We start from the raw sequence: 23,730 nt of genomic DNA on the forward strand, positions 1-23,730 counted from the left end.
TTGCTATGCATTGAAATGTATCCTCCAAAATGCATATGTTGAAGTACTTACCTCCAGTACCTCAGAATGTGACCTCATTTGGAAATCGTGTCTTTGCTGATGTAATCACTTAAGATGTGGTCATACTGAAGTGGGATGGGCTTATAATCCAATATGACTGGTATCCTTATAAATAGGAGAAATTCGGACACAGAGGCACTCACACAGGGAGAATGCCATGAGAATGTTGGAGTTCTGCTGTCACAAGCCAAAGAACTATAGGAAGCTAGGGAAGAGGCTTGAACAGATCCTTCCCTAGCACCTGCAGAGGGAGCAGGATCTGCCAGCACCTTGATCCCAGACTACCAGCCTCCAGAACTGTGAGGCAATGCGTTTCTGTTGTTTAAGGCACTCAATTTGTGGTACTTCATTGCGACAGCTCTAGAAAACTAATATAGGGTTGCAAATTCAAGCTTCTTAGGGCCAGGCAAGTGGCATTAATAAATGAAGCCTCAAGTCTGAGCAATAAGAGTCCTGAAGAACTGGAATATGTATGATTTTCTAAAGAGGGTCACATTCCAAATGCTAACCACCACTGCCACAACCACCATCTGCTTTTTAAATTTTTGAGCAGATAAATTATGACTTAAATGTTTTTGCCAAACCATCTGGTATTAGCTTATAAAATATTCAAAAGTTATTACTAAAAAATGGGGAGTGTCTTGTTACCCTAGAGGAACAATAACAGAAGTCATGCTATCTTTGTTTCTAGGTGAGTTTTCTTCCCTTGGCATGTTCCAGGAAGTATCTGATGCTCTGGAACATACCATTGGCATCTCCATTTTCTCATTTACCCATGTCTTCTCCCCTTCTCTTCCCTTTGCTTGTCCAAGCCTTTCCTCATGACTCAGGCTCAGTTTTCTGTGATGCCTTCACTGGCTCTGTTATTGGAGAATTCACAATTTACTCTCTGTTCTTAAGGAGCATGCCTTTTCTTAAGTAGATAAGGTCCATGGACATTCAACTAAAAATACAATATAAGACTCTAGAAGGTCTCTGTTATTAAAAAAGGGTCATAGTATTACTGAGGTTCACTCAGGAAGGATTTTCAGAGGCAGGCATATGGAATAGGTGGGGGAGCGAGGTACAGACTGTTTGAGGCTCACTGGTACTTGCACACAGCTTCAAGATGGGATGGTCGGTAGGTGTCCAGAGCTGTCCCATTGGGAGACAACTTAAAAGTTACCGATGAGCTGAAACATTTATTAGTGATTGTGTTTTCTCACATCTTTGTAGAATGTGATTGCTGGCCAAAATGCAAAATGAATAATACGTTTTAGACATTTTAGGGAATGATATTGTTTTGTACTAGAACCCAGAAATAAAAGACACCTGTACTGGGCCTTCGATATTCAACTTTCACAAAGTGTGGAATGTCCAATATTAACAACCCTCTCTCAATAATCAAGGTAAACCTAACTAGGAAATAAAAAGGAAAGACTCCAGAAATATTTTTCTTTTATTCATCAAAATATAGATTCTATAATATAAGGAGGCTAAATAAAGATTAGAGCATAAATTGTCTCATATATATATATATATGATATGACCATATAAAATATGTTATATGTTTTACTCTTTTCTTTTGTCTAATATGAACAAAGAAGAACAGAGATGTGCTGCTTACCACCCAGTTCTACAAGGGTTAAGTCCTAACCCACTGCACGAATAGTGTACCCTGAGGGGAATCCAGGATGAAAAACAGGATGAGGCACTCTGTGCTTTGGATAAACAGGCCCTTAGATGGTTAGGTGCATATCTCGGCAAAAATTTCAAAGAACCCAGATTCTTTTACCAACATGTGTGTGTGTATATATATATATATATATTAGTAGAAAGAGTGTTTATTTTTTTTAATTACCTTAAAATGTCATTTACAGAGATGCAGATTTACATAACTTGGCAATAACATTTTAAAAATGTATGGGCTATTTCATATTACTGCACTTCCTCTTTAATAATATATAAGGCATTTTATTTTACGTAAGTAAAGGATAATGTATAATATCATATAACAGGTGTGGTGTCAGTTAAGTCAACCCTAAAATTAAATGAGATGTGTATGGGAGGATAGAAATATATATAAATAAACTGGCTTCTCCCCTACCTCTTTGGAGCAGTTTCCTCAGAGCAAACTGAGGTGCTGTCTCCTAGGCTCTAGTCTTCAGCAAGACCCTGAATAAAACTTAAGCTCACAGCTCTTATGTTGGGTGTTTTCCTTTATGTTGACACTAAAGTATTTTCAGTATTTTTCTGAGCTTCCTTGCTTACACACAGAGAGAAAATTTGGGGCCTGTGACTTACTCAGGTGACAAAACTTCCCATAGCGCCCTGGCTCACACATACAGGCACCATACACCCTGTGGCAATGGCCATTGCTGGCACAGTTACATTTCCTTTTGCAACTCTTCCCAAAGAATCCTTTTGGGCATCCTAAAGGGTAGAAAGACAAAGGAAGTGAATATTAACCCACATGCAAACCTCACTAGAGCGGTTGTTACATAAGATAAGGAGCTTGCAAAAGGTAAGACATTTCCAATCTGATTGGACCAAGGCTAGAGAGCTCTTTTAAAAACCAACCCTGTGATTTTATATCCACTGCCAAAAAATTCTGCAATGACTTGCCATTGCTGTTGGGTTAAAAACTCCAAACGTAACAAGACTGATGAGCCCCTGCACTGGCTGACCTCGTGTTGCACTAATATCTCATTGACTTCTGCTCCATCAGCTGGCCTTCCTTAGGTGCCTCTAATGTACCTCACTCTTTCCCACTTCAGAGCTGGGCAACACGTGGCTCACTCTCTCTTCCCTTGTCTCATGTCTCCTCCTTTTGCAGGCTTCTGCTTAAGGGTCACTTCTCTAGAAGTTGTTCCCTGGCTCACACAGTCTGTATGGTTCTCATGGTCTGACCTCCAAGCACACATTAATATTTAATTTGAAATACCTACCAACATTTGTAACCGATGTCTGCTTTGAACAAGACTGTAAGTTCCACGAAGAAGGACCAGGAGCTTTTTTATTTTTGTTTTGTTACCATATCATAAAACCTGGCACAGTGCCTTGAAAGCACTTAATATATATTTTTTGAATAAATGAATGAATATCGTTCGGGGGATAAACAACTAGAGGTGTCTTCCTGCACCACTTTGAGAGCAAACTAAACTTGGTTTCCATCTCCCCAGTTTTATGACCTGTGAGAACCTAATAAACTCCCCATGCTTTCTGGCAATCCCTGAAGACTTATATCTTCATCGACTCTCTGCCTTCAACTCCTGGGACTGTACAAGCAGTTTCTTTTTTGTGTTTTATCCACCCATGTAGAAAATGTGGTCTCTTGACTGATTTCCATGAAAAATCCACAGGCAGCACTCATTGGATTGGTATTTTGTAAGTTTTTCAACCATCATTTCTCCTCTCTTTTCCTCTTTCTCTCCTCTCCTTTTCTTCTCTGATTTTTATCTCACTTCCTCCATGATTTGCCCAAAGAGATTCATTTTCTTCATTCTTTTATTATGCAGAGCAAATCAATTCACTCAGGCCCTATGTGTAAACCTCTGCCCACGAACTCAACATTTTGCTCAGCAAATGAGAAAGGCTTTCTCTGTATCCGGATTCATCCTGCTTAGATCACAGTTGGTGATTTAAGTATCAGTTATTTTTTTCTGTTACACATTCATCAGTCAAAGCAATTGTGCTCTTGTATATACAGACACAGCCCTTTACTTATTTAGAAAAACCACCTTGAAGAAGAACTACAATCCTGCAGCCTGTGGAACAAAAACTGCATTCACAGAAAGATAGACAAGATGGAAAGGCAGAAGGCTATGTACCAGATGAAGGAACAAGATAAAACCCCAGAAAAACAATTAAATGAAGTGGAGATAGGCAACCTTCCAGAAAAAGAATTCAGAATAATGATAGTGAAGATGATCCAGGACCTCGGAAAAAGAATGGAGGCAAAGATCGAGAAAATGCAAGAAATGTTTACCAAAGACCTAGAAGAATTAAAGAACAAACACCTAGATGAATTAAAGAACAAACAAATAGAGATGAACAATACAATAACTGAAATGAAAAATACACTAGAAGGAATCAATAGCAGAATAACTGAGGCAGAAGAATGGATAAGTGACCTGGAAGACAGAATGGTGGAATTCACTGCTGTAGAACAGAATAAAGAAAAAAGAACGAAAAGAAAAGAAGACAGCCTAAGAGACCTCTGGGACAACATTAAATGCAACAACATTTGCATTATAGGGGTCCCAGAAGGAGAAGAGAGAGAGAAAGTACCCGAGAAAATATTTGAAGAACTTATAGTCAAAAACTTCCCTAACATGGGAAAGGAAATAGCCACCCAAGTCTAGGAAGTGCAGCGAGTCTCATACAGGATAAACCCAAGGAGAAACATGCCGAGACACATAGTAATCAAACTGGCAAAAATTAAAGACAAAGAAAAATTATTGAAAGCAGCAAGGGAAAAACAACAAATAACATTCAAGGGAACTCCCATAAGGTAAACAGCTGATTTCTCAGCAGAAACGCTACAAGCCAGAAGGGAGTGGCATGATATGCTTAAAGTGATGAAAGGAAAGAACGTACAACCAAGATTACTCTATCCAGCAAGGATCTCATTCAGATTCAATGGAGAAATCAAAAGCTTTACAGACAAGCGAAAGCTAAGAGAATTCAGCACCACCAAACCAGCTCTACAACAAATGATAAAGGAACTTCTCTAAGTGGGAAACACAACAGAAGAAAAGGACCTACAAAAACAAACCCCCGAAAATTAAGAAAATGGTCATAGGAACATACATATCGATAATTACCTTCAACGTGAATGGATTAAATGCTCCAACCAAAAGACACAGGCTTGCTGAATGGATACAAAAACAAGACCCATATATATGCTGTCTACAGGAGACCCACTTCAGACCTAGGGACACATACAGACTGAAAGTGAGGAGATGGAAAAAGATATTCCATGCAAATGGAAATCAAAAGAAAGCTGGAGTAGCAATACTCATATCAGATAAAATAGACTTTAAAATAAAGAATGTTACAAGAGACAAGGAAGGACACTACATAATGACCAAGGGATTGATCCAAGAAGATATAACAATTATAAATATATATGCACCCAACATAGGAGCACCTCAATATATAAGGCAACTGCTAACAGCTATAAAAGAGGAAATCGACAGTGACACAATAATAGTGGGGGACTTTAACACCTCACTTACACCAATGGACAGATCATCCAAACAGAAAATTAATAAGGAAACACAAGCTTTAAATGACACAATAGACCAGGTAGATTTAATTGATATTTATAGGACATTACATCCAAAAACAGCAGATTACACTTTCTTCTCAAGTGCACACAGAACATTCTCCAGGATAGATCACATCTCGGGTCACAAATCAAGCCTCAGTAAATTTAAGAAAATTGAAATCATATCAAGTATCTTTTCTGACCACAACACTATGAAATTAAAAATGAATTACAGGGAAAAAAACCATAAAAAACACAACACATGGAGGCTAAACAATATGTTACTAAATAACCAAGAGATCACTGAAGAAATCAAAAAATACCTAGAAACAAATGACAATGAAAACACGATGACCGAAAACCTATGGGATGCAGCAAAAGCAGTTCTAAGAGGGAAGTTTATAGCAATACAAGCCTACCTCAAGAGACAAGAAAAATCTCAAATAAACAATCTAACCTTACACCTAAAGGAACTAGAGAAACAAGAACAAACAAAACCCAAAGTTAGCAGAAGGGAAGAAGTCATAAAGATCAGAGGAGAAATAAATGAAATAGAAACAAAGAAAACAATAGTAAAGATCAATACAACTAAAAGCAGGTTCTTTGAGAGGATAAACAAAATTGATAACCCATTAGCCAGACTTATCAAGAGGAAGAGGACTCAAATCCATAAAATTAGAGATGAAAAAGGAGAAGTTAAAACAGACACCACAGAAATACAAAGCATCTTAAGAGACTACTACAAGCAACTCTATGCCAATAAAATGGACAACCTGGAAGAAATGGACAAATTTTTAGAAAGGTATAACCTTCCAAGACTGAAACAGGAAGAAATAGAAAATATGAACAGACCAATCAAAAGTAATGAAATTGAAACTGTGATTAAAAATCTTCCAACAAACAAAAGTCCAAGACCAGATGGCTTTACAGCTGAATTCTATCAAACATTTAGAGAAGAGCTAACACGCATCCTCCTCAAACTCTTCCAAAAAATTGCAGAGGAAGGAACACTCCCGAACTCATTCTATGAGGCCACCATCACCCTGATACCAAAACCAGACAAAGATACTCCAAAAAAGTAAATTACAGACCAATATCACTGATGAATATAGATGCAAAAATCCTCAACCAAATACTAGCAAACAGAATCCAACAACACATTAAAAGGATCATACACCATGATCAAGTGGGATTTATCCCAGGGATGCAAGGATTCTTCAATATACGCAAATCAATCAATGTGATACACCATATTAACAAATTGAAGGAGAAAAACCATATTAAAAAAAAAAGAAAAGACCACCTTGAAAAGTAGAGATGCAGCTTTCATTTTGTTTATTTCCTATTAGAAACATCAAGAACTTAAAGAGCTCTCTCATATGACCAGCCATTCCTACCGTCTTCACAGGTTTTCCCATGAACCCATGAGGGGCACTCGCACTGCCAGCTCAGAGGATCACACGTGGCTCCGTTCTGACAATCACAGATGCCGTCATACTCTTTCCCACTGGTCTCTGGGGAACGAGCTATGAAGAAAATGGAGAAGGTGGATATACAGTGTAATATACTCATTGTGATACAAATGGTTAGAGAATAAAAGCTTGTCTTTCTATTAGAATGTATTCTCAGTAATTAAAATCTCTGTAACTTGCAGACTCAGGAAGAGTCTCTGGCCTGTTCCCAGTTTGGATGGCATCATCATTGCTGGGGGAATTACTGATACAGCTAGTTAAAATGCTGACTGAAGAACTGCTAACAAGTTTTACATGCAAAATTTACCTTGTTCCTTAAACTCTAGCCTTCACATTTTCAGAACTACTTAAACATTTTTGCTCTATATATGTTACTAACCTTAGTGAGAAACAAACTGCATCTTCTATTTTGGAAAATGGGAAGAAAATGTAGGAAAAAAAGCCATGGATTTTTAACTGGAAATGAAGGCAACTAAGACTGTCTTGAGGGTTCCAAGGTATTCTGCACAAAGATTGACAAAGTCAAGAAAAGAACTGTTTTCTTTGGTTTGTTGTTTTGGGGGGAAGTGCTTAGTATTCCATTAAAAATAAATAAAGTGGGGGAAATGTCTATGACTTTAAGCTTAACTTGAGTAAATAGAGCTGTTGAGATAAGGTTAGTAACCATTTAAATTGACATTTTATCATAATTGGCTAAATATTGTAAAACTACATTTATATCACCTCTGCCATCTACCCACCCACACCTTTCCAGATGCTGCTAATATGGAAACTTGGCTTCTTTTCTTTGCTTTCAAGCTCGAGGTTACCATGAAAAGGAAAGACAAAAACAAAAGGAGTAAGAGAGAAAGAAACCGGCAACAAATACTGGTTGAGACCTGCATTGTTAATTTACACGTAGTAAGTCTTTGAATTCTTACAGCAACTATAGATGGCACATTTTAAAAAATATATAAATATATATTTTAAAATATATAAAATATATATATAAAAATATACCTGGAAAATGAAGCTAGGCAAGTTTAAATAGCTTGCACAGTATCTGGGTTATAGCAAGGCATCAATATTGGCATACCAACACTATCATCTGGTAGTCCCCCACTAAAAGAATATGATATCACGGTGCACAGGGATTTGCTAAATACTTCATTAACATCAAACAGAGCAATTATCCTGGAGAAGAAAAGTTTAAAACAAACATGCGCTAAAACATAGCTGGATGATTTGGAAGAAGTCATGAATCTTCCCTTCCATATAATATATAGTCCATTCATTTATCATATGAAAATACTCCTATCTTCTCTTTCCACTGGATAGAGTCTCACAATAACAAATGAGACAGTCAATATGAAATCTCTTCAAAAGAAATGGAGTTCTAAAATGTGCTGTTAAGATTAATATGTGGTAATTTTTTAATTGTTTCATTGTAACTACTTGGAGAAATTCCTAAAACATCCAAGTAGATGTTTTCGTTATAGACCAATAAGGACATTGGGCTAGAAGATCTACTCCGTGGGAAAACCAACTTTCCAGATCCTTGCAGATTTTTTTTTTAAAATGTCTCTTGCTGCATTTGAAGAGCTGGTACTCTTAGAAATACTAGTGATGAATGATTGGTCACTTCCATTTATTACAGTTTATAGGGATTTTTTTTAATAAATTTATTTATTTACTTATTTATTTTTGGCTGCTTTGGGTCTTTGATGCTGTGCGCACGCTTTCTCTAGTTGCAGCCAGCTGGGGCTACTGTTTGTTGCAGTGCGCGGGCTTCTCATTGCAGTGGCTTCTCTTGTTGCGGAGCACGGGCTCTAGGTGCGCGGGCTTCAGTAGTTGTGGTGCCAGGCCTGAGTAGTTGTGGCGCACGGGCTTAGTTGCTCCGTGGCATGTGGGATCTTCCCGGACCAGGGCTCGAACCCATGTCCCCTGCATTGGCAGGCGGATTCTTAACCACTGCGCCACCAGGGAAGCCCCTATAGGGATTTTAAAGAAAGTGTTCTTGCTCTCCCTTTTTGTTAAAGAATTACTGAGCACTTTTTTTTTTTCCAATTTGGATTGTTCTGTTTTAATTTTTGTAGAAGAAGAATGAAAGAAAGACAGGAAATGCAAAGAAGACATAAGCTTCTGTTTTCAGGGACAGACTGCCCTTTCCTGGACCATGTGAACACGTAGAGAATCTCAAGGTTTTCCAAAGCCAAAGAAGGGGTCATGTTATCTTCATTTTATCAGGAAGTTCATTTTCAACATTTCTATATTAATTTTGCGTCAGACGTTTTACTCTGATGCATTTGCAATAAATTTTTAGTTTCATCTCTCATGCTGACATGCTAGGGATCAAGGGTTTGGAAGATGCACATTTACCAAAAAATTTTATAATATAGGGAAAATATTTACTTCCTAATAGTCATGCAGTAAGATTATTTGATCCCGGTTTTATACAGTTGACTATGTCAAGCAGCAGGTCCATATAGCTGGAAGTCTCAATACAAAGTTTTATCCATTCATGCACAGGTCCCTCCAATTTGGAAAAATGTGAATAGGACCTGGCCAATAAGCTTCCAGACTAGTAAGGAAATGGAACAGAAGCATAGCTAACTCTAATTCAATGGAGAGAGGGAGAGAGAGAGAGAGAGAGAAAAGTAGAGAGAGAGGCTTTAAATCCACAGAAAATATAAATAGCTGTGATTGGACTGGGGCCATCAAATAAAGCTTCAGGCACTAAATGGCAATAGACAAAGATGTCAGTTTAGCAAAAGGCACAAAGCTGAAAAGTGCAAAGCATTAAGTAGTGAGTGGTTTAGCTTGCTGGAAATGATAAGCTGGTCAAAGAGTTGTGGATAAAAAGAGAAAAGGATTTATGAGGGCCTGATATTAGATGGTTGCCGGTAACTAGATTAGAAGCATAAAGCTTTATGTATCAGGAAATGGGACACTCCTGAAGCTTTCTGAGCAGCAGGGAGACATGATCAGAGGGATGCTTCAGGAAGAGCCTCCACACTCCAACTAGTAATTCTGGGGGAACCACTTCACTATGTTATAATTCAAGTTTTGCATCCATCTCATAATAGAAACAATATTTGTGCTTTTTCTTCCCCCATGCAGGGGCTTCAAAAGAAATTCTGCTCATATCATCTTCCAAGCCATTCACAAAGACCAAGAGAACTCTTTTATTAAAAAATTTATAAGGGAAATTTAAAAAGAGAAAAAGGAAATAAAAAGAGTCAATATATTCTGTTTTTATTACTTGTCAGTTTTAGTATCTGCAAATATACCTCCATTTAAAATATAAAGGAAAAAATTTATTAGAGGTATTATTTTTCAAATCATTGACATTTTCTCATGAGAGACATATAAAAAACTTACAAGTGTCATTGGCTGTACTTACATATTGTTTAAAAGAAAAAGAAAACACAAACAAAAAAGAGGCAGCGAACAGTCGAGCAGTTCCCTTAACTGCACTTCGTAACGCAAATCCTTTCATTTTTCTTTCTTCTTTGGGAGTAGCTTGCCAGGGCCTAATGATTTATTTAAATGGAGGGATTTTTATAGGCCTAGAATATTAGGATCCTTTATAAACTTTTACGTTCCATGGATGAACAAGAGACAGCACATCAAGTTTCCCAGGGAACACAAAATCTCCCATTTTAATCACATGTTCAGTTTGAAACCTCAGTGCTTCACAGACATTCTTTGTGCACAACAAATAAATTGGTTTCTCACCCATATCAATTGTTAACCTTGTTAAAACATTTTGGGGAGAACATATGTAAAGAGCTCATGACCAACAGTTTACCAGCAGTAAAGGAAAATTCATCACTCTCTTACCCATGCTCCAAGGAATCACTTACTTTCATTACAAAGAATGTCTCCGCAGCCAGCTGGGAAGGAGCATCCACTCTTTCCTTCCTGGCACCAGCCTCCATTCACGCAGTCCTCACAGCTCAACGTGCAATCGTGTCCGAAGGTATGAATCTAAACAGACCGGAATGCAATATCATCTTAGTGGACCCATACTGTCTACATCACTGAAAATAAAGATGAAACCCTTCATGTCCCAAAAAACAAATAAACATGATCCTTGAGCACATTTCCTAAAGAGTCCCAGTAAAAGACAATAGCAAAGAGATACCTTTTAAAATAGAGCTTGGAAGTAGTCCCTAAAGAATATTTAGGATATTGAAGAAAGTAAAAAATGAAAAGAAATTACCATTAATTTCTGAACACAAAAATAATCAATGGTCCTGGCACTTCAGTGTTTTTCCTTCCAGGCTGTTTTATGCAAAGTTTTTTTTTTTTTTCCCAAGTAAGCCTTTTTACTGAGATTTAATATACATGCAGAGAAGTGCACAGAACTCAAGCGTACACTTCATACTTTTTTCTCCCACAGTGTAAACAACCCCATGTAAATGCCTCCCAGATGAAGATATAGAATATTACCAGCACCCCAAAAACTGAAAGGTGACTTGATGATTCTTAATCATTAGCCTTACAAATTAAGCTCTATTCTGATTTATAGCACCATGGATTATTTCCCCTTATTTTTGAACTTTATATAAATGGAATTGTAAAGTATGTACTCTTTGGTATCAAGCTTCCTTCATTCTATATAATGTTTATGAGACTCACACATATTGTGTGTTCACTAGTTTATTTTTTATGGCTATATAGTATTCTATTGTATAAATGTACCATAATGTGTTTATCTGTTCCATTCTTGAGGGAAATTACCTTAATCTGAATAAGGATGGATAGACTTTATCTCAGTTGTTTTTTTAAGGCTCATTCCGTTTTAAGATTTGCCCCTGTTTCTAGATGGGGTCTTTCAGATGTCCCAGTTGAAAGCCTGTCATGTTTAGCAAGGCTTCTCCACCTTGGCAGATCCTCAACTCCAACTTCTACCTCTCTAGCACCATGCATGATACTGCTGATAACTGTGCTTAGCTCCTTACTCTCTTTGCAGCTGTCGGTAGACTTCCTGGCTTCTCTGTCTGCATAGCCCATACATTAGCAAATGGCTCAAGGAGAAAAGGAGCACAGATTGTCCATCTCACTTGTCTGAGCTTCTCTTTTCTCTAGATCTTGGCCACTCAAGTTCTGACTGTCTTGGTAGTCCTGAACTATTTCTATTCTGACTTTGAGTAGCCAGAGTATCAGGAGTCTAATGCAGTAACATTAAAGCATTTCTATCATTATGCAGATGCATTTATTGATATTATTATCATTGACCATAGCATATAAACAAATCTGCTATTTTACTGAATGTCTTCTAAAGAAATCATTAAGCTTTGATGCTCTTAAAATACAAGGAATAGAGGGAGAACAAAAAGAGCAGCTCTGTCTTACAAAGAAAAGAAAAAGAAGCAGCAGACTGGCTGCAAACTGTTACTTCTGAAAGAGGTTATGCTAATTTATTCTGATCAGAAGCGATTTGATGCTTGAGTTCCGTTGCATGGATATATAAGAAAAACTGCTCCCATTTGTAAAGATATTTTTTCTTGGTCCACTTGAGCATATTGAACCATTGGTTCTCTGCATTTTAAAATTTAGAAAGGGTCTAGATTTTAAGGCTATTTAAGGTAAATTTGAACTATACCAAAATGACTTCTAGTAGAGTTTAAACTGTTAGAACTAAAAGGTCCCAATCCTTCTCTCCATTACGCTAATTCAAAGCTATTTTTCAGCTCCATTTCACTGTATCACATTTTCAATAGCGCCCACCCCCCTGCACCCCTTGGTCCACACATACCTACATAGCAACCTTTTTTTGTGCTAAAGGGAAGAAAGACAAAAGATGATGAATTTCATAGGGAGCTTTGAATAAGTAATTTTGGTCCCATTTTTCTTGCTAATATCATGTTAAAACACTTGATGGCATTAAACATTGATAATGAAATTGTCTATGAAAGATTTATGTGAACTATCCAAAAATGGAGAAAAGAGGTGACTTTAATGAGATACATGCTTTTATGCACCAACTCTGTGCAAAGCAGTCAGTTCTCCTCGAATATCTTTCCCCTTTTCCAGCTCATCTTCTTCACCTTCGTGGGTGAGAGGCAGAGAGGTGGCCACATAATGAAGCAGTTGAGGTGGGCTCTTGAATAGAAGACGTGGAAACTTCACAATATCTAATTCCTCTTCTTCTTCCTTTAGCTCATCATCATCTAAAGCTCAGACCGCACAGGGAAAGACCTGGATTCCACATGCTGGTTAAAAGAAGGAAAAACTGAGCAAGGGTTGATGGGAAAAATGAGAGAGTCTGAACTAGACAGTCAAGGCAGGGGGCAGCTGAAAGGTAAAACTCTTTGAGAAAGCCATTTCAAACCGCCTATTGTAAATGAAGGTGAGAAGCAGCAAGCACAGAGTTGAAACTGCCGCAAGAGAACAAAAGGAAAAGAAAGATCTCAGTCTGTGAAGAGAGAAAGGGGAGGACAGGTTGAGTTAAAGAATATATGGTCTCCGTGCTCCCAAAGAACAAGACAAGGGTTGAAGTCGGTTAGAAGAGATTTGATAAAACTCTCCACAGCAACTTAGAGATGCAAGTTTTTCCATCACTTCCAATTCTGCAGCCTTCCTCACAAGTATACTCATAGTTTTCCACAGAGTTGATACGTAGTTGGTCACAGATGATACTGAGATCCAGACATTTATCCACATCTGGGAAAATTTAAAGTGTTTGCTCTTAGGCGTTGAGAGATAAAATAGACCGTACGAACTCATGGGCATATCTGTCACCTTTATTAACCAATAACAATGTATTGCTATATAGAAAGCATAGCCCCAATTCTTCCTCAAATATATCCTGCCAATTACTTTTCCTTCACTCATTTCCAAGTTTACCATAGTTTACCTACATAGACAAGGTCTTTCTGAGAGCTTGTTCATGAGATTTGAGGAAGAATTTAAAACTTACATGGTCTTAGGCTGTGTACCATTTTGCAGAACGTTCATTCACTCTTGAATTATTCAATATCTATGGTGAAGCCTTTATTCCACGCATAATTCTGTGCACAGTTTGTGGAGAATTTTAGAGATGGATGAAGGCTAGGCCTTAATCTCATATGACTTACTGGTGTTATGTCCACATCTGAGCCCAGACTTTGATCAATGTGTTCAATATACTAAAAGTTCATTTATGAAGCTGAGTTTCCAGGTCTGGCCTCAGATTGTGGATACCTTTTCCATTTGGATGTGTGTACCCAAGTATGTATATTCACAATCATCTCTTGGCTCACTTTGCTTAAGAACAGATGGTACATGAAATTCAATTTTTTTTTGGCCCTGTTAATTGGATGGGAGGTGTAAGTGGTAATATGCTCTACTGTGTTTAGAATATATAGATATCATAGTTGTATGTTCTTTGCTGTTATCTATACTGCAAGGCTGGGGAGCTTGGCACCTATATGAAGAAACACAACTATCATCCTCAACAGAATACAAGAATTTATTTCTTTAATCCAAGAAACACTATTTTCTCTGAGGCATTAAAGTCTTCTTATATAATCTGACTATTATTGAAATAGATAACAATCTTCGAACTTTGATTTCAAGAAGAAAAGTAAGGTTCAAAATAATGGTAATAATAATCACAAATGAAAATTTAAAGATTATATATTTAAGGTAAACTCGTTAAAGTAATTTACAGCAATGACTTACATGAGCCCTTCTTAATGGTATAAAAAAGTGAATTAACTCTACTCACTGAATTCAAACTCTCCTATCATATAAAAATACACCTATCAGCTAGAAGTCATCTAAAAGGTAAGTGAACCAATTTCAACAAATAAGTTAGAAAATTATAAAATGACTCACCTTAAAACTTGCATTATCTAGATTGATATCAGATATATAAAGGATTCTGATACAGATTTGGACTGTGGCTCGTGAACCGGCAATCCTTTTGCTATTGCCCTTAAAGTTAGAAGGACACTCAGTAATCACCTCTGACTCCAGTCAAGCTTGCCAAGAGCAATTCCTGTGGCAGTGTGCTATGGCTTGCTGGAATCTCTCACTTGCCTATATATATATTAAATTAGGTAAAAGGGATTATGGGCCGATGATTATTATTATAATAATAATAGCTACTTTTAGTTGAGTGATTTCTCGATGTCAATCACAGTAGCAGGCACTTTACATATATTACTTTTCTTAATTTCCCCAGTAATCCCATTATTGTCTTCACTTTACTGATGAGGATCTGAGGCTCAGAGCACCCAAGTTCGTATAATAGAACATGGTTAAGGCACAGAGAGATCCAAGTCTCTTTAGTGTCAAAGCCTTCCCTTTCCCACCCTAACCCTCTGCCTCAGATATTCCCCCTCCATTGATGGCCCCATCACATCAGGGATTTCACGTTAGAGCTCAGGAATTCACCATCACATCCACAAGCAACAGAACTGATCCGAAAGCCTCCCTGACAACTGCATTCAGAGCCTCCTAAGTAGTTGATGCAGAGCTGGGCCCAGCAGGCTTCTCCACTCTCACATTCATCAAGGTCTAAAGGGGGAAAGGACATTTCTGTTACTTAAGGGCAGGAATTTAACTGACCTTTGAAGGTGCTGATAAGCCTCACTTCGAAATTAAAACTGATTTACTAACCATTTTCTATTTCTCAGGTTACTGAGTACAGATATTGAAGAGACTATAACACAAAACAAATGAGGCCGCATTTGGGTGTACGTTTCTGACATGCTTCTATGCCTGGTATTTATTTGAAAAGGCTGTAAGTAATCTCCAAATGCATTTATAAGCACAGGGGGGGGTAAGAGATCTCTGCTATTTTTCCAGTTTAAACAGCAATCTAACTGAACAAACAGAGAACTTGAAGAACGACAACAAAAAAACAGCTTGAGAAGAAGAGCCAAAAAATTCCACTTAATGGACATTTAATAGCTGCAAAGAGGAGGCAGTCTTAGGCCCCCATGTGTTTGTTCTTCTGGAACTTCAGATGAAAGAACGTTCCCAAGCAAAAAGAAGTCACGTGACTGGGAAGAGAAGTGGATAAAAGCAATTTAGAGAGAGGGCAGACAATCATTTTAAATATTATGTGTTAAATTACAGAATATTTCAGGGCATTTGCTTGAACTTTTCGATGATGCTTTGACTGGGATGAGTTTTTATTATAATTGGTGACACTATTACCCTGGAGTGTCCTAGCAGATAAACAGCTTTCTAAATGATGATCTTTAAGTCTCCTTCAGCACTGTTATTCTAGGATTCTACAATCTGGCATGTGTCTTCCTTTATTTGCCCTGCAGAAAATAAAAATGCACCAGAAGATGTCAAATTGAAATCTTTCAGCCAAAGGCTAATCGATTTATCCTGAGTTTTGAGGGGATCATTTATAATATAATTGGCTAAAGGGTAGCAACAGACTCTTTACCCACTGCTTTCACCAGGCTAGACACCTGGGAATTGTGTGGTCAGGGTTTTTGACTATAGGTCCTTAGTTCAATTCTACCCCCTTTGTTGAATTGTTAAGTTGGGTGGCCTGTCAGTGCTGAGTTTACAAAATCCCATTGCTCCATAACTACATGAGCGGCCCCAGATATAAAAGGTCAGTGTCTCAATTAACCTTGGAAAGGGTACCAATGTAAGAAAATGCAGACAAGAGAAAGGAAGGAAAGAAAATGCAATCAATCAGCTAAGGTTAGGGGTCACCATAAAATATCCAAATGAAGGTCATTTGGACACAAAACATTCTTTCTCCTGCAAAATGTCACAAGCAGTGCTACTCACAAAACTCTAGATGATATTTTTTTCCTTTCTTATATTAAAACTTCATTTATCCTTTGTATTATATAGCATGAATATAGAGGACAAAAAAAAACTTTAAAAAATTCAGTTTAATTTTATCTAAAACATTATGTTTTTTGGATTTTCTTATTTCAAGATTTTTTTAAAAGTCTTCTCAGATATCACCAGAGCCTCTAAACATATACGTCTCATGATTCCCTGTTCTCAACCAGTAAGGAGCACAATTGCATCACATAACTGGAAAAATGAATTCCTCGATCTATCATTTTATGACCCATTTTGGATTCTTCTTCTATTATCATTCCTCTGGGGTTATTTCTGTCTCATGTATAGAACTCATCTGAAACCCCATTCTTCCTTTCTTAAAATGCCCTGTCCCTTCAACCCTTATATCACCTGTTTTCCTAAATGTCTTGATTCCTTTCCAGATCTTATTTGGTAATATCTTTGCTTGCTTATTTTTTATTTTTCTTCCTCTCTGATGATCATATTTTTCCTATTTACATTGGCCAATACACCAAATATTGCAGCATCGCAGAGAAATTCACCTGTACTTAAAAATTTAGCCCTAATCAAAACTATAGCATTAATTGCAGTCAGGTGAAACAATTAAACATTTCAACTATGACTTCAGAAAAGCATCAAACGTAAACCTTGAAAAAACTTGACCTTCTGTATCTACCCCCCACACATGGTCACTGAATAAAGCTCCAAAGATTAGAATAAAATTTTTTTCTGATAACTACCAATTGTTAAATTTAGTGAACTTACGGCTGGTCAGACACTTGTATTTTGTATAGTTGTCTTTCAAATTGCGTTAAAACATCTCTAGGTTTTAGCCCTAATACATTTTTGCATTTGGGCAAGACTGACCATTTGCAGACTAGAACACATTTATTTGTAAAAGGAACGTTGTGTAAAAGGAAAGTTATGTAAAAGGAAAGTGGATCCTAAAATACACTAAAAAGAAAATTGTTTAATTTCCCTCATGCATGAATGTTTTACAAAGCATCCATGGCCTTAATCTGTTCTCAGGCAAATAAGCCGAGTATGTATATGCACACTCCAAACAAATCATTGCCTTTACTCTAGTGAATATTTGGTCTTTAGGAATGAGTGTTATTTATTGTTGGAAAATGAAATAAACTTGAGCCGTAAACAAAACAATGTTGTCATGTTGACTGCTGAAATGTCATAAATATGCAATTTTCTACATTTTGACCCTGGAAGATGCTATTTTTTCTGGCTGTAAATAAGAAATTTACTGAACTGTACTTTTCAAAGAATAAGGAAAGATATCAAACTATAAGTTGCAAACAAAAGGTTTAGCAAAATTCCAGTTTCCCTTACCCAACAGTCAATAAAAGAAGGTAGGAAGGAAAGAAGGAAGGGAGGGAGGGAGCGAGGAAGCAAAGAAGAAAGGAAGCCCTTTTTTTTTTTCCAGAGATACAAATGTTAGCAAGGTAGAAAATTATAAGCATAATTTTCATTACAAAAAAGAAGCAAGGCAATCAACTGTTTTCATTAAGTTAATCACCATAGACACTGAGAAAAATGCAGAAGGTGATGTTCGATCAAGAAATAACAAGTAATGACATTGTTTTGGTTAAATAATTTATGAAACCAGAATACTTTAAAATCCCTTGAAGTTCACTCTGTCACATTAGTGCCAAACCAAAAAATCTCAATGACTTAGGCTTTTGAAATTCACCTCTTCTCTTTTGGTACTTCAGTTTGCCTCAAATCATACTGTAGCATGAAATGGTCAAAGATTTTTTTTAGTACTCACATCATAATTTTTAAGAAAGGTGATATAAAGTATCACAAAAGAAAACAAGCAAATATGGTATCATAATTCTCGAATGATGGCATATTGTTTTAGGGGCTTGTAGGTGCTCTCAGACCCAGAGCACATAGTAATTTAGTTTGATGCTCACTCTTCCTATTTTTAGTAGATATTCCTTTTTCTCAGAAGTTCTAGATTAAACATTTCATTATGAAGCAAGGCTGGGGTGGAATTTATTCTTCTCATTGTCTCAAATGATATAAGTTCTGATAATATGTAGAAAAAGTTATCCATTAAAAATAGTTTTGAGCTGGGACTTCCAAAGAATAACATCTTTTAAAGTTTTCTTTTGGACCGTAGCTACCTGCCATGTCAAAGGTGACATCCAAATTATCACCAAGTTGAAAACCAAAGAACATGATTGCTTCTGCTTGTGGTGGAGAGAATTAGCGTGCATGGTGGCATTTTTGTTTGAATTACAAATTACATTAAATGGTTAGATAGGCCTTAGAATATTTTCCAGAAATAAAACTGTTAAGTCCATATATATTGCTAATAAGTTTTAAATCTCCTTTAACTTCAAAGTAAATATCTAAACACAATGATGTCTTCTGTCAATTAGTATTTCTTTTACATTTGTCCAGTAGCCAAAGACACTGTTCACTTTACTTCTTGCAGTTTGAGAGATGTGGCTACATTAGAGCACTAAGTATTAGAGAAGAAAGGGCTAAATGAATCCAGGGCAACCTCTGAAGGAAGATGGCATTTACCATACATTACCTATGCATGTTTTCTCATCAGAATCAAGCCGGTGTCCATGGTTACAGGAGCAACAGGGCTCACCAACTGCATGTTCACAGTGACAGGAACAACCACCATTATTCTTTTCACAGCTATTGACAATTTCCAATTCAATCCCTTTCCAAAACAAGCAAAAGAGAATTATTAGCATAATAACAGAGAAATCTGAATATATGGCAACAATGGGTACACTCTCTCTGTTGGGAGATGACTAACTTTATTGGAAATCTGTCAACACTCTAAGCATATAAAAGTAAAAGTCTGAGGACTATTAAGCATTGTAAATATCTAGACCATATCAAAAAGCTTATAAACCTATAAATAATGTCAAACTGACAGAGTGTGGCAGAAAGGTAATGAGTCCACCAATGGTTATTAAACGTATCTTAAAGGACACTTACGTCTGGGAATTTTCAGTATTTTCAGAATGTAAAAAATATGTGTATTGAATCAATGATCAGAAAGCAAATACAGCTGACATATCTGTTCTCAAACTAATGGTATGTTAATATCTGCCCTTTTTTTAGGCTGTGAGTACATGAAAATACTGTTAAAGATGGCTTTGGAACAAAACTATGAACAAAAAACCAATGAATTAGCTGATTATATGTAACTGGTATCATGTTCATATGCTAATCAGCTTTGATGTATACAAAAGTCACTTATTACATAAACATTCTCTTACTTTGAGCACTAATTTGCTGATAATGGTACATGCCACTACTTTGGGGCACTTTGGGGGGCATCCAGCTCAGTACATAGATGTCAATTTTCCTGAGCACACAGGTATTATAATCAATCATTTTCTAAGTGAGAAAATGAAAAATAAAAGAATGCTTTGCATCATTGTTAAAAGTATGGAATTAGATACTCTGCTATTTTCACCATTGGCCTCTACTCTTCTTCATTTGTGTTGCTTGGACACACCTCTAAATGAGAGCGACTACATTGGTTCATTTCCTTCCATTCTTAACTCCTGAATCCTTTGAAAGAAGAAAGATGGGAAAGAACAGGACAAGGGCACTTAGGACTGTGGTATTCCTTGAGAGCCTGTATCACCATTCAAACTGCCAAGGTATCTGCTATGTTGCTGTATAGTTACATGTACAGAAATCATGCTCCCTGGTCCCAGCTTCCAGTCTACGCTAGGCAGCAGCCATGTGTCCAGGGCGCCCAGTGCACATCCCTGTCATTGTGCTCATTCCTCTGTACCTTCATCATCTTGTATTACCCAGCTCGTAACAGATGTTCAAAAATTGGTTTTGAGAGTAGAGAATGGACTTGAGGACACGGCGGGGGGGGAAGGGTAAACTGGGATGAAGGGAGAGAGTGGCATGGACATATGTACACTACCAAATGTAAAATAGATAGCTAGTGGGAAGCAGCCACATAGCACAGGGAGATCAGCTCAGTGCTTTGTGACCACCTAGAGGGATGGGATAGGGAGGGTGGGAGGGAGACCCGAGAAGGAGGGGATATGTGGATATATGCATATGTATAGCCGATTCACTTTGTTATACAGCAGAAACTAACACACCATTGTAAAGCAATTATACTCCAATAAAGATGTTAAAAAAAAAGTGCTAAAATTAAAAAACAAATAGGTTTTGAATGATTGAATAAACAAAAAAAAGATTATGCTAATGAATTTATTGTTGAAAATAAGAATGCCTTTGGGTTTAGAAACAGCTAGTTTAGGACACAGCAAAATAAGAGAGCTAAAGGAAAGGCTGAAATAATTAAGGGAACTGATAGTTTTCACAGTATGTTAGCATATACTCTGTAGGGAGACATATTTCAAAGTTTGGCTCCTATTCTCATTTCCCTGTGATCAATGCAGCTGTAAGACTGCCGGAGGTACTTTACATATAAATGACATTACTGTAACCTCATAAAGAGCTAAACTATACGGGACTCAGACATGCGCATACTCATCTAGAACTGACCACTAGAAGTAAGCTGAGAGTCTGCGTTCTTGATACAGATAACACTGTTTAACTATCATACCTAAAAATATGCTTTAAAAAAACTTTAAAATCTGATCCCCGTGGTTTCTCATAGATAGCAAATAATCATTATTTACTCAATATATTAAATATGCATTAAATACATATGGAACTTAGGTTCACTATATACTGCTTGGTAGTTTGGGGACAGTTTTATTTAACCATGCTAGATCCAGAATTTTCTAATTTCTAATCACAAGATAGTGATAGTTCATTCATAGCACACTTTGAGGATTCGATGTTTGTGCTATACAGTATTTTGAGAGCCTCTGAGAAGAAATGATATAAATACAAAATATTGTTGTCCTAGGAAAAAGTTAAAACAATATTTGCCTAAAATATACTGTTACATGAAGAACACGTAATTCATTGTTTTTTTCTTTTTTTAAATTTATTTATTTATTTATTTTGGGCTGTGTTGGGTCTTCTTTGCTTTGCGCGGGCTTTCTCTAGTTGCAGAGAGCTGGGGCTGCTCTTTGTTGCAGTGCAAGGGCCTTCTCAATGCGGTGACTTCTCTTGTTGCGGAGCATGGGCTCCAGGCATGTGGGCTTCAGTAGTTGTGGCACGCGGGCTCACTAGTTCTGGCACACAGGCTCACTATTTGTGGCTCGTGGGCTCTAGAGTGCGGGCTTAGCAGTTGTGGCACACTGGCTCAGTTTCTCTGCAGCATGTGGGATCTTCCCGGACCAGGGCTCGAACCCATGTCCCCTGCATTGGCAGGCAGATTCCTAACCACTGAGCCACCAGGGAAGTTCCTCACTGCTAAATATTACCATGTTCTGAAAACATTTACCCCACCTACAAGTTTTAAAGCACTCAAAATACCAGTTTTCACCAAGAAAGTTTTGTATGTCAGTTAGTAAATATTGAGGTCTGGTGAGAGCTACACAAAGAACTTAGCCAAATATTCACATGAGGGAAATAAATGTAAAAATACACTTCTACCAAATGTATTCAACTCTAGGGCAAATTGCTTTCCCAAGTAACTTTCACAGAAAGCCTATACCTCATGACACATTAGCAATAATGACCCCCTCTTTCATGATAACTGAGAACTCACCAGTCAGATTGCAAGGGATTTTATTTCAGGCATCTGTAAAATGTACTCACCTCCTAAACCTCTGGCCACATTAAAAAGCCAAGATATTAATAAGAAAGAAAAACCCATCCACATTTCTCTCTGCCTGAAAGGACTCCTCAGGGCATTGAGAGAAAGATTCACTTCGAAAGAAGTTATATCCTAATTAGTAGTTAATTCTTCTCTCCCATGTTATTTAGTTTGCTCTTTAAAAGACAAATATCACTGCAGCAAAACTGCCCTGTCTTTAAGCAGTAGAAATATACCAACAGACCTTAAGGCTACACCGGCAACCCAGGCATTAAAGAATTAGAGTTTTATGCACTGGAAGAGAATGAAAAACTTAGTGCCCTTAAGAATGTCTCTTCATGAGAGAGCTTAGGTAAAAACATTACATAATTTATTGTTTATCATTAGCCTTATTATTCTTCCTTAATTAAAACTGATCAAGAGGGCTTCCCTGGTGGCGCAGTGGTTGAGAGTCCGCCTGCCGATGCAGGGGACACGGGTTCGTGCCCCGGTCTGGGAAGATCCCACATGCCGCGGAGCGGCTGGGCCCGTGAGCCATGGCCGCTGAGCCTGCGCGTCCGGAGCCTGTGCTCCGCAACGGGAGAGGCCACAACAGTGAGAGGCCGGCGTAATGCAAAAAAAAAAAAAAAAAAAACTGATCAAGAGACATATGATGTATACAAACACATAACAAAGTTAAAAGGATAGTATATTTGGAGACTAAAGACCCTAGTTCAAGTCCCAGTTCTGTCACTTACTCATTTGCATAACTGAATTTTTGACTTCCGCCCGGAATGGATGGTTTACTAAGACGTGGAGAACTGGAAAGGGCATCTTTGGAACTGAGATGGAAAATGAGACATGCTATTACAGTCTAGAGCCGCCCCTTGTGCTGCTGGTTCCTTCACTCCTGCTAGTTCCTTTTCCCTGAGTTTTACACTGGAATTATTAGTGTTCAATAAATATTGCACAGCAGAGGTGGTGAAGGAAGACAGACTCTTCACAAAGGAGAGCCATGGGTCCAAGACAGCCCCGAGTCAGAAGACCTGAGACTTAGTCCTTGTGGTCTACACTGTGGATCATGATACCGACCATTTTCTGTTGACTCTGGGCCCCTGTTTTGTCAAATTAAAATGAGGGGGTTGGTCTTCGAAGCTCCCACACCCAGTCTACCCCAGGGGAAAACATTCTCAGGAGCTTCCACTTCGGCAAGACATTCAGTGTAGTTCTTTTGTTTGTTACTCTCGTTTAATACTTGTAAAACGCCACACATTTCCTGGGCTGCGATTATTGCCACTTACTTGAACACTGTTTTCCATCAGCTCCCAACTCAAAACCAGGGTGGCAGGCACAAGTGAAAGATTCCACTGTGTTCACACAGCGATGGCGGCAGGAAGCAAGCCCTTCAGCACACTCGTTTACATCTGCAGAAAGAGATACACAGGAGCTGTGTCTTCAGAGCTGGAATTAAGGTTTATTTGTAAACTATAAAAATGCACTAAAGCATCCCCTGCCTC

The 23,730-nt window shown here is 37.6% G+C and overlaps 1 protein-coding gene across 1 annotated transcript in view; it reads right to left on the minus strand.

Annotated features, from left to right (window-relative positions):
• Positions 1-2,917: 2,917 nt before the first annotated feature.
• Positions 2,918-23,730, minus strand: part of LOC115857573 (EGF-like and EMI domain-containing protein 1) — a 155,474-nt gene continuing 134,661 nt past the window's right edge. Inside the window, 7 exon segments of the mRNA XM_070045377.1 lie at positions 2,918-2,949; positions 10,629-10,752; positions 12,374-12,381; positions 12,753-12,947; positions 15,151-15,273; positions 19,100-19,237; positions 23,515-23,637. Coding sequence (XP_069901478.1) covers positions 2,918-2,949; positions 10,629-10,752; positions 12,374-12,381; positions 12,753-12,947; positions 15,151-15,273; positions 19,100-19,237; positions 23,515-23,637 — 743 coding nt within the window.

This window comes from Globicephala melas, chromosome 4 (assembly GCF_963455315.2).
Source record: "Globicephala melas chromosome 4, mGloMel1.2, whole genome shotgun sequence".
Classification (NCBI taxonomy): domain Eukaryota; kingdom Metazoa; phylum Chordata; class Mammalia; order Artiodactyla; family Delphinidae; genus Globicephala; species Globicephala melas.